This window comes from Candoia aspera, chromosome 2 (assembly GCF_035149785.1).
Source record: "Candoia aspera isolate rCanAsp1 chromosome 2, rCanAsp1.hap2, whole genome shotgun sequence".
In the NCBI taxonomy this organism is placed as follows: Eukaryota; Metazoa; Chordata; class Lepidosauria; order Squamata; family Boidae; genus Candoia; species Candoia aspera.
Window position 1 is genome coordinate 97,298,010 of NC_086154.1, and position 12,262 is coordinate 97,310,271.

Consider the following 12,262-nt stretch of genomic DNA (forward strand, 5'->3'; position numbering starts at 1 on the left):
AAGAAATCCTCCAAATTGCTGCACTTCCTTGACATTGTGGGTATGTGTACGTGCACCAGGAGAGAACTGAATCCATTTTGGTGAGATCTACTGTGATGCCCTCAGGAAAGATGTGGTACCATCAATAATTCAAGAGACACAGGTCAAAGGTACTTTTCTCTGTCTTAGCATATACATTGTGTAGGTAGAGCTGGTCAGGTACAATATGGACCTTTTCAGTGTGAGTAGTTGATCTTCAGAATAAATTGACAGGTCAACCAAATAAACTTTCAGGTAACAGTCCAATCTCTCATGAAAAATACGAGATATTCATAAACTCATTAACTAACCATAGGATGTGTCTGTTCAAACTTTCCATAATGCACGTCAAAGGCAGTTAAATTTATGCACCCCACCTTCATGCAAATTAAACTGTAGTCTCTTCTGGGATCTAAACTGGCAAAAATGCATGCCTTCTATACTGTTTCTAAAAGTTCAGAAGGGAGAGGAAGGAGCTAATGATCCTTAATGATTATAGAATTTAGAAGCAGTAATCATGAGAGGGACTCAAAGAATTATTCTCCTTTTTGAAAAAAATGGAGTGATGGCTGGGATGCCAAGGGGCAAATAAACCCTATTCTGCAAGTTGTCATCAAGATTTCCATTTCCTTGATGACATGGGCAAGCAGGCAAGAAGAGGTCCTGCATGTGGTTTGGCATTTTGGAAAGTCCAATGTAGTATTTTCTTGGTCTCAGGAATATGCAGGTTATGGATCTGAAGCTAATGCATCCCTAAAGGGGTGTGTATAGAAGAAGCTGAAATGAATTGCAAAGTTTCTTGATGGTCACAAATGATGGTCCTGAGTGCAGGGGTCTACCTTCAGTGGTTTCCATCCACATTAGTGAGTCTACTGGCTAAACAGCAAGATATATTTTCTATGCAATTGCAGTCTACAAAATTGCCTATGGCTCTAGAATCTATCAGGTCTGAAGTTTTATTACAGAGCCAATTTGTTTGTGAGAAGTAAGAGGAAGGAGATCCTATGAGCACTGTATATCCCTTTTAATTGTTGCAATTTCCCTCTCTCAAGCTCCTGGAGTTTGGTTGGTTGGTTCCTCACAAGCCAAGCTTAGAATATTTAGGGCATTTGCTTGCAAAATGTTTCCTTTTTCTACATATATAATACTTAGCTGTTGTCTCAGAGTGTAGAATTTTAAGAGGGCAATCTGGTCAAAATGCCCCAAAGTCCTACAACATAAACGAAGACCTGTGTGCATTAACATTACTTTTCTTCAACCATCAGTGGAGCCCTCCTGGCTCTCAAATGCATGCATTTAACATTTGAAGATTCTAATAAGAAGATGGGCAGGGGCGGGGGAGAAAGGAAGGAAGGAAATGGAGAGTAATGTCATCACTTCTTTCTGCCCATATTCTGCTGCAGTTCCGCGAGACTTCCATCTGTAACAACACAACATTGGATTAACACTTCCAAGGTGCTTGGAGTGCTTTCTCAAATTAGTTTGTTGTATAATTCATCAGACAGGCACTCTTTAAACTGGTTGATCAAAGGTAGCACATTCCAGCCCACATCCTGAACAAAAAGTTGATAGTCAGCCACATATGTGCATACTTGATGTTCACTTTGTAAGCATCAGATCTCATCATTGTCTGTAGCCTGTCAGGTGGAATCATCAAAGGCAGCTCTCAGTCTGATCGTTAAATTAATATAATTGTTCATATCAGGAATGTTATGTTTCAGGAAGTGGGGGTTGCCCATTTTTCAGTTTCTCCAATCAAAAGACCAATTATATATACTACTTGGGATGATTTATCAATTATATATACTACTGTGGAAAATTCTCCTATTCTCAAGGAGAGGTATAATTTTAATTGAATGATAAAGATCATAAATATCTTGAGATACCATTGTCAAGCAAAGAACTGGGGGACTGTAACAGATGGTTGTAGAAGATGCTATTGCAACCAGTGGTACTTGATCAAACCCATCTGTTATTCTAGCTGGTTCAATGTCTGGTTCTAATGGTCCCTCTGGGCCATCATCTAATTCTAATGCTGTGCCACTTGGTTCTGAAACAAGAGAAAGGTATTAGCAATCTAGTCACTGGTTAATGATATTGCAAGAATTCTGACCACTTTGATCTGGTTCTACCAACTCAAAGCAATTCTTTTCTTCCATAAGAAAGGAATTTAAGGGAGTACTGCAATTACTGTCAGGCTTCTATCATCAAATACTAGAACTGGAAGCAGTATAGGCAGACATTCAAGAATGCACACTTCTGATAATTGTATCACAGAAGTTAATGAAGATCTTTCAAAAGAAATCCAGGGATTGTTATGTATCAAATGCAAGCCCTATTTATAGTGAAATCAAACCTAAGAGTTCTTATGCCTTTTCTCCTACCTGTGAGATAAAATGAGCTTGAGGCTTCTCTCTTTTGGGCAGGATGGATGACGTTCACTTGTCCGATGTTATGGTAACAAACTAATCTGGTTTTAGGCTTCTTTTGACCTGGCCAAAAGTAGCTCTCACAGACAGCCATAAGATAGGTAAAAACTGTTATTACACTTCATCACCCAAAATGTTGGAGGCAAAGTCATATGACCAGGGGTGGGTGAGATCAGAGCACTGGTTTATTCAGGCTGCCCTCTTCCCTCTCATCCCCAGCCAGTCTAATCTGCTGCTGTCTCGCTAAACGTAGCAATGCTATGACGTTCTCTATCAGAATCATGCAACACTAGACTGTTCAGTTTGCAATACTGTGTTTTAACTTGCCATTTTAGTAAAGTCTGAAATAGCATTAATTGTGAAATGACAGGACTACCCTCATTCCACCTCCTGAGCTGATATTGAGGAATCTAGAAGCTGGCATATGTTGCTATTAAGAAAAGAAGGGGGAGAGAAATCCCCAGTTAAAGGAATGAATGACTGATTCAGCTCCTTCATGATTCCAAACTAGTTTTTAAAATTATATTCAGCTCAGCTTACAACCGAATGGGGTATAGAAAGAAAGGCACCAGAAGAAGCCTAGATTGGATGGACAAAGTTCTGCAACCAGGAACACCCCATTCCTATTACACCAAAGTGACTGGTGAATGTTTTTCCTGTTGATTGGTGATGTGCAGAAGAGGGAAGGAGCAAAGGTACAGGAATCTATCTCTTTACTTATCGTGTTGCATAATTAGGACAGCATCATTTAGCAGTGAGTCAGAACAGAGACAATGGAGACAGCAAATTTTATGCTCTGCTGACTCAGAGATAGATGGGTAGCATTAATTCAGCAGTGGGGAAAGGCTGTGACCTGCAGATTAGTTTCAAAAGCCCTTTGTAATTTCAAACTTTGCAAAACTTATTTATTCTTCTTCTGCTAGCCTATGAGAAGGAGGAAAAGGGGGAGATGGTAGAAGAAAGAAAAAGATGAGAGGAAAAAGGGGAGCAGGCCCATCCAATAATAATGTAAAAGAATGTGACCCTTAATAGAAAAATATCTGTATTTTTTATTTTAAAGCATTTCCCCCCACAGGCAGATAGTTAAGAGAGAGAGGGAGAAAGAAAGAGAAAGGGAATAGTCCCATCTGCTAATAGAGTACCCTTGAGATAATGTGGCTTTTAATAGAAAAAAGATTTTATACTTTGGATTTTAAGCCATTTTCCCATGGGCAGCTAGTTAATGGAGGCTATGATTATTTGTAGAGAAAGAAACAACAAGGATTATCAGTGTGCCACAGAATAAGGAGCAGAGTCTTTTCTCTTTTGTAAGGAAGAACAGCCTAATGCAAGAAGTGGAGCTACAATAATCTCAACTCTACACTAGCTAAAATGCCAACAGTAGATGATACTTAGATGATGTTGACAGACAATACATACTGATCAAAGTAGTATTATTTAGGACAGCTTTCCCACATGATTAGCCATGTTTACTGAAAATAATGGGAACTGTACTTCTATATAGCTAGAGGGTACCAGGTATCGACTGCTGTCCTATAAAATGTTGTAATCTTCTCTGTAAATAAACCTGGTTCCCTGATTTTACTGTTGTTTTATATATTCTAGAGTTATATAGCATATGAGATTTTATTTATTTTTCTAAGTATTTTAATTTTTCAGACTTTATCATGATGAGAACATGGCTTCTTGTTATTATTTTCTATAAGAAAGCTGCCTTTGCAGTCTTTCTGGTATCAAACTTCCTTTGGTACCAGTCACAGACTCAATAAAACTAGATTTTCAATTCTTCCTCTTGTCTTGCAAAATATTTTTGTACCAAACTGAAGTTTTCAAACTGCTAAAGATTTGAAAGAGAGAGAAATAGAGAGGTGAATTTCTAGAAATCTTTGCTATATTCTCACTGTCAAAACAACATTTTCAATGGATTTTGTTGTAAACCGCCCACAGTCCCTCCTTGTGGGGGGAGATGGGCGATGTTAAAAATTTGATAAATAAATAAATAATTTTTCCAAAGTATGCCATACCTCATTCTTCTCCAAGCTGTATTCCTCCATCATCTTGTCGCCTTGCTCTTGGAAGGTGATGATGATTAAGGCCACAAAAATGTTGACAAAAAAAAATGGGAAGACCACAAAGTAAACCACATAGAAGATGGACATCTCCATGCGATAACCAGGGCTGGGCCCCCGATTCTCATATGTAGCATCCACTGAGTGCTTAAGAACACTGCAAAAAAAGTATTAGTTTCTGTTTTATATATATTGTTTATATTTAATATTATTAGTGTATTATTATTAGTAGTATTTTGGTATTGTATTATATATGTTGTAAACTGCCTAGAGTCCAGTTGGATTGAGGCAGTATATAAACAATTAAAGAACATAAAACATTATTAATATAATACTAAGCTTTTTGTATAAGCTCATATAAGATTGTATAATATAATCCATATTAATATAACATTCAATTGAGTCTTCAGGCATCTCTTTCTTGCAATTAATAAATAAACAATTTGATCTTTTTAAAGATGCTACTTGGGGAGTGGAAGCAACCTATTATTAACATGGAGCCTTTCTCCAGATGTCTTGGACTTCATTTCCCACAATCCTCAACAAGCATGGTAAAATTAGACATCTGGAGAGATCCAGACTAAAAGAGGTAGCCTTAAAGCTCCAGTCAGTTTTATAGTAAAATATGTCAGGATTGAATAATTATTGGTTACAAAAAGGAAATAGTATTTCTAGTTCAGTTGTATTTGTGATTTTTCCCTTCACTACCCCAAAGTGTTAGAATTCATATTCAAGGCCCAGCATAATAGTTAGGATAGTGAAGATAATGAGAACTGCAATCTAAATTAATACTCTACCCTTGGTAGTCATAAAGAAAAAGCTTAAGAAAAGCCTTTGACTTTGAGGTGCTGGAGCCATTGAAACCACGGCACATGTTGCTTTATATTGTCAATTTTACAAGGAAATCTGCTTTTTCCTCATACCCCTTTAATAAGAAAATTCTCAGATTTCTTTGACCAGAATGATGTATTATACAACAAAAATACATCCAGTTCTCTATATATTGGAAAAAGTTAAACCAATGTCAGAGCATGTGTCATTTTACTACTCTGTTATCTGTCCCATGTACTTCGTTGTTTATGTTGGTTGTAAGAATAGGGGTTTTTTAATGTTCTGTGCCATTGTAAATAAAGAATTTATCTACCTGAGGTGGTGTTTTCATATGATAAGTGTAAACATGTTGGATAAGCTTAAAGTAGCATAATGATGAAGGGACCTCATCCACATAATTTATGTACGTAATTCAGATGGAGGATTAGTCCAACACTCTTATCTAATGACAGCCAACTAGTGTTCAGGTGTTCAGTCTTATCAGCTGAACACCCAAGGTCCCTATCATACCAGAACATCCTTATTTTTTTCAATAACTTACTCTGGCCAGCCTTCTCCTGTAGACACAGTGAAAAGAGTAAGCAGTGCCCATAGCACATTGTCATAATGGAAATCATATTTCTTCCACTCTCGTCTCTCAGCCTTCACTTCATTGTTCTTCTCGTAGACTAAATACTCCCCTCTAAGGAAGGAGATCAACAAAAGTGTTCAGAGACATGTTTACACAATGGAGTTTAGGCAATTTAATAAGAATCTTATTAGATGCAAGTGGTCTCTTTGACAGCACTAACATTCAAATGAGAATGTGAGAAGAGCCTTTATTATTTACTCATGCTTTAAGATTGACTGAAAGGTTAATTAAGCAATCTCCATTACTGTATAGCTATTAATCTGATGTTAGTCTCCCTAGCAAACAGCTAATTTGAGAGGATCAATTCATATATCATAGTTACTTCATTAAGACTTTGATCTTATAATACTTAACTGGAGATGAACCCCAATACATTTATTAGGATAATTTTCAGTACAATACATTTGCATTATTTTGAATTAATATATTTTCCAAATTTCCCTGGATAAAGTTGTAAACAAAACTGTTAAGACTAATTATTTAGCAATTTAAAGAATCTAAAGCTACTGGTTTGAAAAGTTTTTTTCCAATGTTGAGAATACAGACTTGTTTTAAAATGTTTTTCCCATACAAAATTCTGAAAAACAAGCTAAATACATCTTTAATTTCTTTGTTTAATCTTAGATTTTTGAGTAGGAGTTTAATGCTTCCTTTCATGGTTTTCAATAAAATTGATTCCAAGGCACATCTCAGATAAGTGTATGGCTCAGGACTTTATGGTTGCCATGACAACAATAGGGTTGTCATCCCTCTATAAAGGTGATGGAGCAATTAAAATGACTAGCGGTGATGGATTCTTAAGGGATTTTGGCATGCTTGGTGTTTGGTCATAGCCAAGATGTTTTGAACAGCAAAGGGCTGATTTGTCCCATTGCCTTGAATATTCCCAAATAGCTCTCTCCTGAACAGAGCTTGTTTGGCTCCCTGATATACTGGGGCACTGAGCACAGAAAAAGATGGGATGGCAGCTTGAATACAAATGGGAAAAAACTCAGGTCAAAATTAATCAACAGGAGTGAGAGATCATCAGAATATATTCTCTGGTAGCAATGATGACAAAGAAACAATCCCTATCTCAATTATATCTTTGATGCTGTAGAATCTACAGGAATGTTTCAACTTGCACTGAGTCATTCTCTAGTTACACCCATAGACTGATATTAAGGGATCCTTGTAGTCTGTTGTTACCTATTTGCTAAGGTGTTTTAAGACAATTCAATTCAATAAGTGAACCTATTCAGAGCATCACTATTGCTAGTTTAGTAGCAATGGTCCAGAAATATTGATTGGGAAATTAAGGAAACCAAGCTATCTAAATTGCACTAAATGATTTAAATTCTGCATATCTGTTAATACTGCACAGAGATTGAACCAAGTCATGATGGAAAATGGCAGAATGCCAAGGCAGATTATCCTTTATATAAGATAGACACTAGAGAGATATTAACCCTGGGGGTGAGGTAAGAGGAGCTGCGTACTAAAACCTCTGATCTGAAAATGAATATAGTTGTGTCGTTTTCCTTCCTTTTTAATACAGTTCACCCAACCTATTACTGAATATATCACAGAATTAAGGAATTCCAATACCTCAGCTGGGTTTTCCATAGCCTCTCTTGACCTCTTTCAAATCCAGAGGCTTTAATCACCTACCCTTACTACTGTTTGCAGTTCTGTACAGAAATGCAGTTTTATCTCTGTACCCTTGTAGTCAATCATCATTACTTCAAGTGAATAGAAATTCAAAAATTGCAAATATTTCCTTTTAACCACTGTTTCTTTATGTAGTTTTACCACAAGAACCTTGGATATTTCAATTTACAATATAGTTCACTGCTACCAACTTCTTGTAGTGACTTTTTCTCTGAACCTTTAAAACCATGATAATCATACATTTAAAATGACGTCATGATAACCACTTCAATAAAAACAATCATGAAAGAGAAAAGGGCCAGGTTCATCAGAGCACCAATTCTTCATATTGCTTTAAACTGGATGCAGCAATTTAAAATAAATAGCGTAATAGAAATGTAAGAATAGAAGATTTTTTAAAGTGTCTTGCACTTGACTGAATTAAACTATGATTTCAGGAAATTATTTGTTTTGTGGACATAGAAAACTGATGCAATGTATTATGATACCAGCAAGCTATACAATCTGTACTATTAAATGGAGAAATAAAACCTAATCAGGACATATTTTAGTCTAATATTTCATGATGTCGGTTGTTGTTGTTAGTTGCCGTCGAGTTGTTTATGACTCATGGCGACCCTATGTATAACAGAACAAAATGCTGTTTGGTGTTGCGCCATATGCCTGACTGTTCCAATGTTTGCATCCATTGTTGCAGTAATTGTATCAATCCATCGCATTGAAGGTCTTCCTCCTTTCCGCTGGCCCTCGACTTTACCAAACATGATGTCCTTTTCAAGCAATCAGTCTTTCCAGATGATGTGCCCAAAGTATGAGAGTCTAAGCCTAGTTATCTTCACCTCTGGGGAACATTCTGGTTGTATTTCTTCTAAAACTGATTTGTTTGTTCTTCTGGCAGTCCATGGTATTTTCAGTAGTCTTCACCAAAACCACAATTCGAATGCATCAATTCTTCTATCTTCCTTTTTTAATATCCAACTTTCACAGGCATATATGGCAATTGAGAAGACCATGGCATGAGTCAGACACACCTTTGCTTTTAAACTGGCATCTTTACTTCTGAAAACTTTAGATAGGTCTTTGATGGCAGATTTTCCCAGCGCAATACGTCATTTGATTTATTGATTACTACTTCCCTTGGCATTGATCATTGATCCGACTAGACTGAAATTGTTGACAACTTCAATTTCTTCTCCATTTATTGTGACATTGTTTATTGATCCATTTGGGAGTATCTTTGTCTTCTTCACATTCATGTGTAGTCCGTATTGCTGACTATAATCTTTGATCTTCATCAGCAAATACTTCAAGTCTTCTTCACTTCCGGCAAGCAAAGTTTTATCATCTGCATATTTCAGGTTGTTAATGAGTCTTCCTCCAGTTCTGATACCCCATTCTTCTTTGTACATTCCTGCTTCTCGAAGTATTTGTTCAACATACACATTGAATAAGTAGGGTGAAAGTATACAACCTTGCCACACACCTTTTCCAATTTTGAACCACTCAGTATCACCGTTTTCTTTCAGAGTCACTTGCTGAGATGGGTGGCTATAGAAATCAAATAAATAAATAAAGACTGCCTCTTGATCCGGGTATAGGTTCCGCATGAGTACAATTAAGTGCTCTGGAATTCCCATTCTTCGTAATATTAACCATAACTTGTTATGGTCCACAGAGTCAAATGTCTTTGCGTAATCAATGAAACAGAGGTAAGCATCTTTCTGGTATTCTTTACATTCAGCCAAGATCCATCTGACATCAGCAATGATGTCTCTCGTACCGCGTCCTCTTCTAAATCCACCTTGGACTTCTCGTAGTTCTCTGTCAATGTAAGGCTGCAAATGTTCTTGAATTATTTTCAGCAAAATTTTGCTAGCATGTGAAATTAATGAAATTGTTTGGTAATTTCCACATTCTGTTTGATCTCCTTTCTTTGGAATGGGTATGAATACGGATCTCTTCCAGTCAGTTGGCCAGGTCATTGTCTTCCAAACTTCTTGACATAGAGTAAGCGCTTCCACTGCTGCATCTGATTGTTGAAACATCTCAATTGGTAATCCAGCAATTCCTGAAGCCTTGTTTTTTGCCAATGCCTTCAGCGCAGCTTGAACTTCTTCCTTCAGTATGGTTCTTGATCATATTCTACTTCTTTAAATAGCTGAACATTGACTAACTCTTCTTTATACAGTGATTCTGTATATTCCTTCCATCTTCTCTTAATACTACCCACGTCTCTTAATACTTAATACTTCTCTTAATACTGATATTGGTAGTCACCTCTAAAGCCCTTCGTGGAATGAGACGGGTTATTTGTAGGACTGTCTTTCCCTGGTTGCTACTATCTGTTCCACCAGGCCTGATAGGAGGGGCACACTCCAGATCCCCTCAATTAAATAACGCCATCTAATGGAACCTAGGCAGTGGGCCTTCCTTTTCTGTTGCAGTGTCTGTCTTCTGGAACACCACGCCTCCTGAGATTAGATTGGCCCTGACCCTGTCGGCCTGTCGCAAAGCACTGAAAACCTCTGGATGTGCTCCAGAGCATGGAGGTCAGGAGGTTAGGTGGCCTGTGAGACATCATTGTTCTGTTTATTGGCTTTGTTCTTGGCAACCATCGTAGGTTTTTTGTTCGTTTGTTTGTTTGATATTGTTGACAGTGTTCTTTGTTTTGTTTTAATGAGTTTTTACCATCCAGAGTCACATCGGCAAGATGAACAGCTATATAAACTGATTAAATAAATAAATATCAGAAAATAATGCATTGGAAGTCATTGGCCTGACCTGAATGTAAGGGCAATGTGACACAAGGAATATAAGCTTTGAGCCTATAACTTTATGGAAAAGTCATACAGTTTCTTATAAGCTTCAGGGTTGGCCATATAAGGGAAAAGGACTGAATGAAAAACTGAATGGGAGGAGGCTACATACCTGCAGTCCTTTTCAAACTCCTTGGATTCATCAGTGCAGTAGAAGAACCTGCCCTTAAACAGCTGGACAGCGACCACAGCAAAGATGAACATGAAGAGCATGTATACAATGAGAATATTGAGGACATTTTTGAGTGAGTTCACCACACAGTCAAAGACAGCCTGGGAAAAACAGATATTCTGGTAAGATTTGACTAAGTTATATTTATCTGTATCCTAATTTTCTGTAAAATTGTCCCTCCCTCTTAAGAAGTATGGTGTGAGACAGAGAAATACCATCATAGATACAATCAAATAAAACTAAAACAACCTGCAACCCTAAAATATCAGCACTTAAAAGTAAATGAAAAACAGCTTAAAAATAGACAACTGTAAAGTTCATTAACAAAGAAGTTAAAAGCGTATTAAAATTTAAAACATATTCAAAAGCCATACAAATACAGTGAAAGAGTCCAACTGATTTCCACAATGCATTTTGTAATCCTGCTGTCACCACCAGAAAGTTTCTGTCTCTTGAATTTGCCAATTTAAGCTCACTTAACAAAAGGGACAGTGCACAGTTTCTGATACCCCCTGCAAGAGCCTAGAAAATTAATGTTGAAATAGACTATTCTTCAAGTAAATTGCCCCTAAGGAGGACAATTTGTTTTTTAAAAAATCATCACTGCCACCCCAAATATCTTCCAGTCCTGCATGAGATTTAGAGTTCTTAGAACAGAGTAATAATTTGTCTTCCAAAAAGGAAATCTACTTTTCAGCTATTTCCAGTATACTATTCATTAAATCTGTTGTAGCAAAAACAGTCTTGTGGCATGATAATAATCTTTTAAAAAGTTAACTTTGGTAGGCAGGTAAATACATCTATGGGTTGGAGGAGATTTTTTTTTTTTTAAATGTGGAATCAGAGAGAAATGAAAACAAGAATATACTGACCATAGCAATTAAATCACAGTTCCAAAAATATAAAATTAATATAATGGCCATTCATAAAACAGCATTTCCTAAACTAGAGACCATTAGGTATATCAAGCATTAAAGTCAACAGATTTTCATCCACTCTTCATGCACAGGCATCCAGTACAAACTATGATGACAAAATATGATAATACTTGTGCTATGATATCATGATGCATATCCCAGCCTGTTGTACTTGCACTGCAATAATTTACATGGTTTGTGTTGTGACATATGTTTTGACATTTGCCCCCCTTGTCCCTCTCACAGACATTTATGTACCCAGGTAGAAAAGAATTTGGTGGACAAAAGCTTATGCTATAATAAATGCTCTAGTCCTTAAAATGCTGCAATACTCTTTGAGGACTTTTTAATTGCATGATAAACAAAAATGAGTAAGTTTATCCTGTTGTGGAGATTGGGGGAATTGTCTAGTTTCTAATTATCCAAAACACAAAAGTCCTTCAAGGTAAAATAAGTGCAATTACAATCTCTCTTCTTTAGATGACATTGTGCACAAAATATGTGCAAGAAAGCCAATAAAGAAACCCTAGTTCATGCTTTTTCATGAAATAGCATGAAGCCTTCTTGCTCTATCTTCTTTTCAAATTACTGTGGATATATATATATATATATATATATATATATTCATATTCATATTCATATTCATATTCATATTCATTCCCAATATAGAACCAAAGATTCCGGGGTGAGTTTTTTTGTTTGCTTTTCACACTTCCATCCCAAACATAC

General features: G+C 36.6%; 1 protein-coding gene across 1 annotated transcript in view; it reads right to left on the bottom strand.

The window, feature by feature from the left end:
• CACNA1A (calcium voltage-gated channel subunit alpha1 A) overlaps positions 1 to 12,262 on the bottom strand; it is a 269,796-nt gene that overhangs the window by 80,503 nt on the left and 177,031 nt on the right. The window contains exons 26-28 of the mRNA XM_063292909.1: positions 10,557 to 10,717; positions 5,889 to 6,029; positions 4,472 to 4,673 (exon numbers count right to left, since the gene is read on the bottom strand). Coding sequence (XP_063148979.1) covers positions 4,472 to 4,673; positions 5,889 to 6,029; positions 10,557 to 10,717 — 504 coding nt within the window. The remainder of the gene's footprint in view (positions 1 to 4,471; positions 4,674 to 5,888; positions 6,030 to 10,556; positions 10,718 to 12,262) is intronic.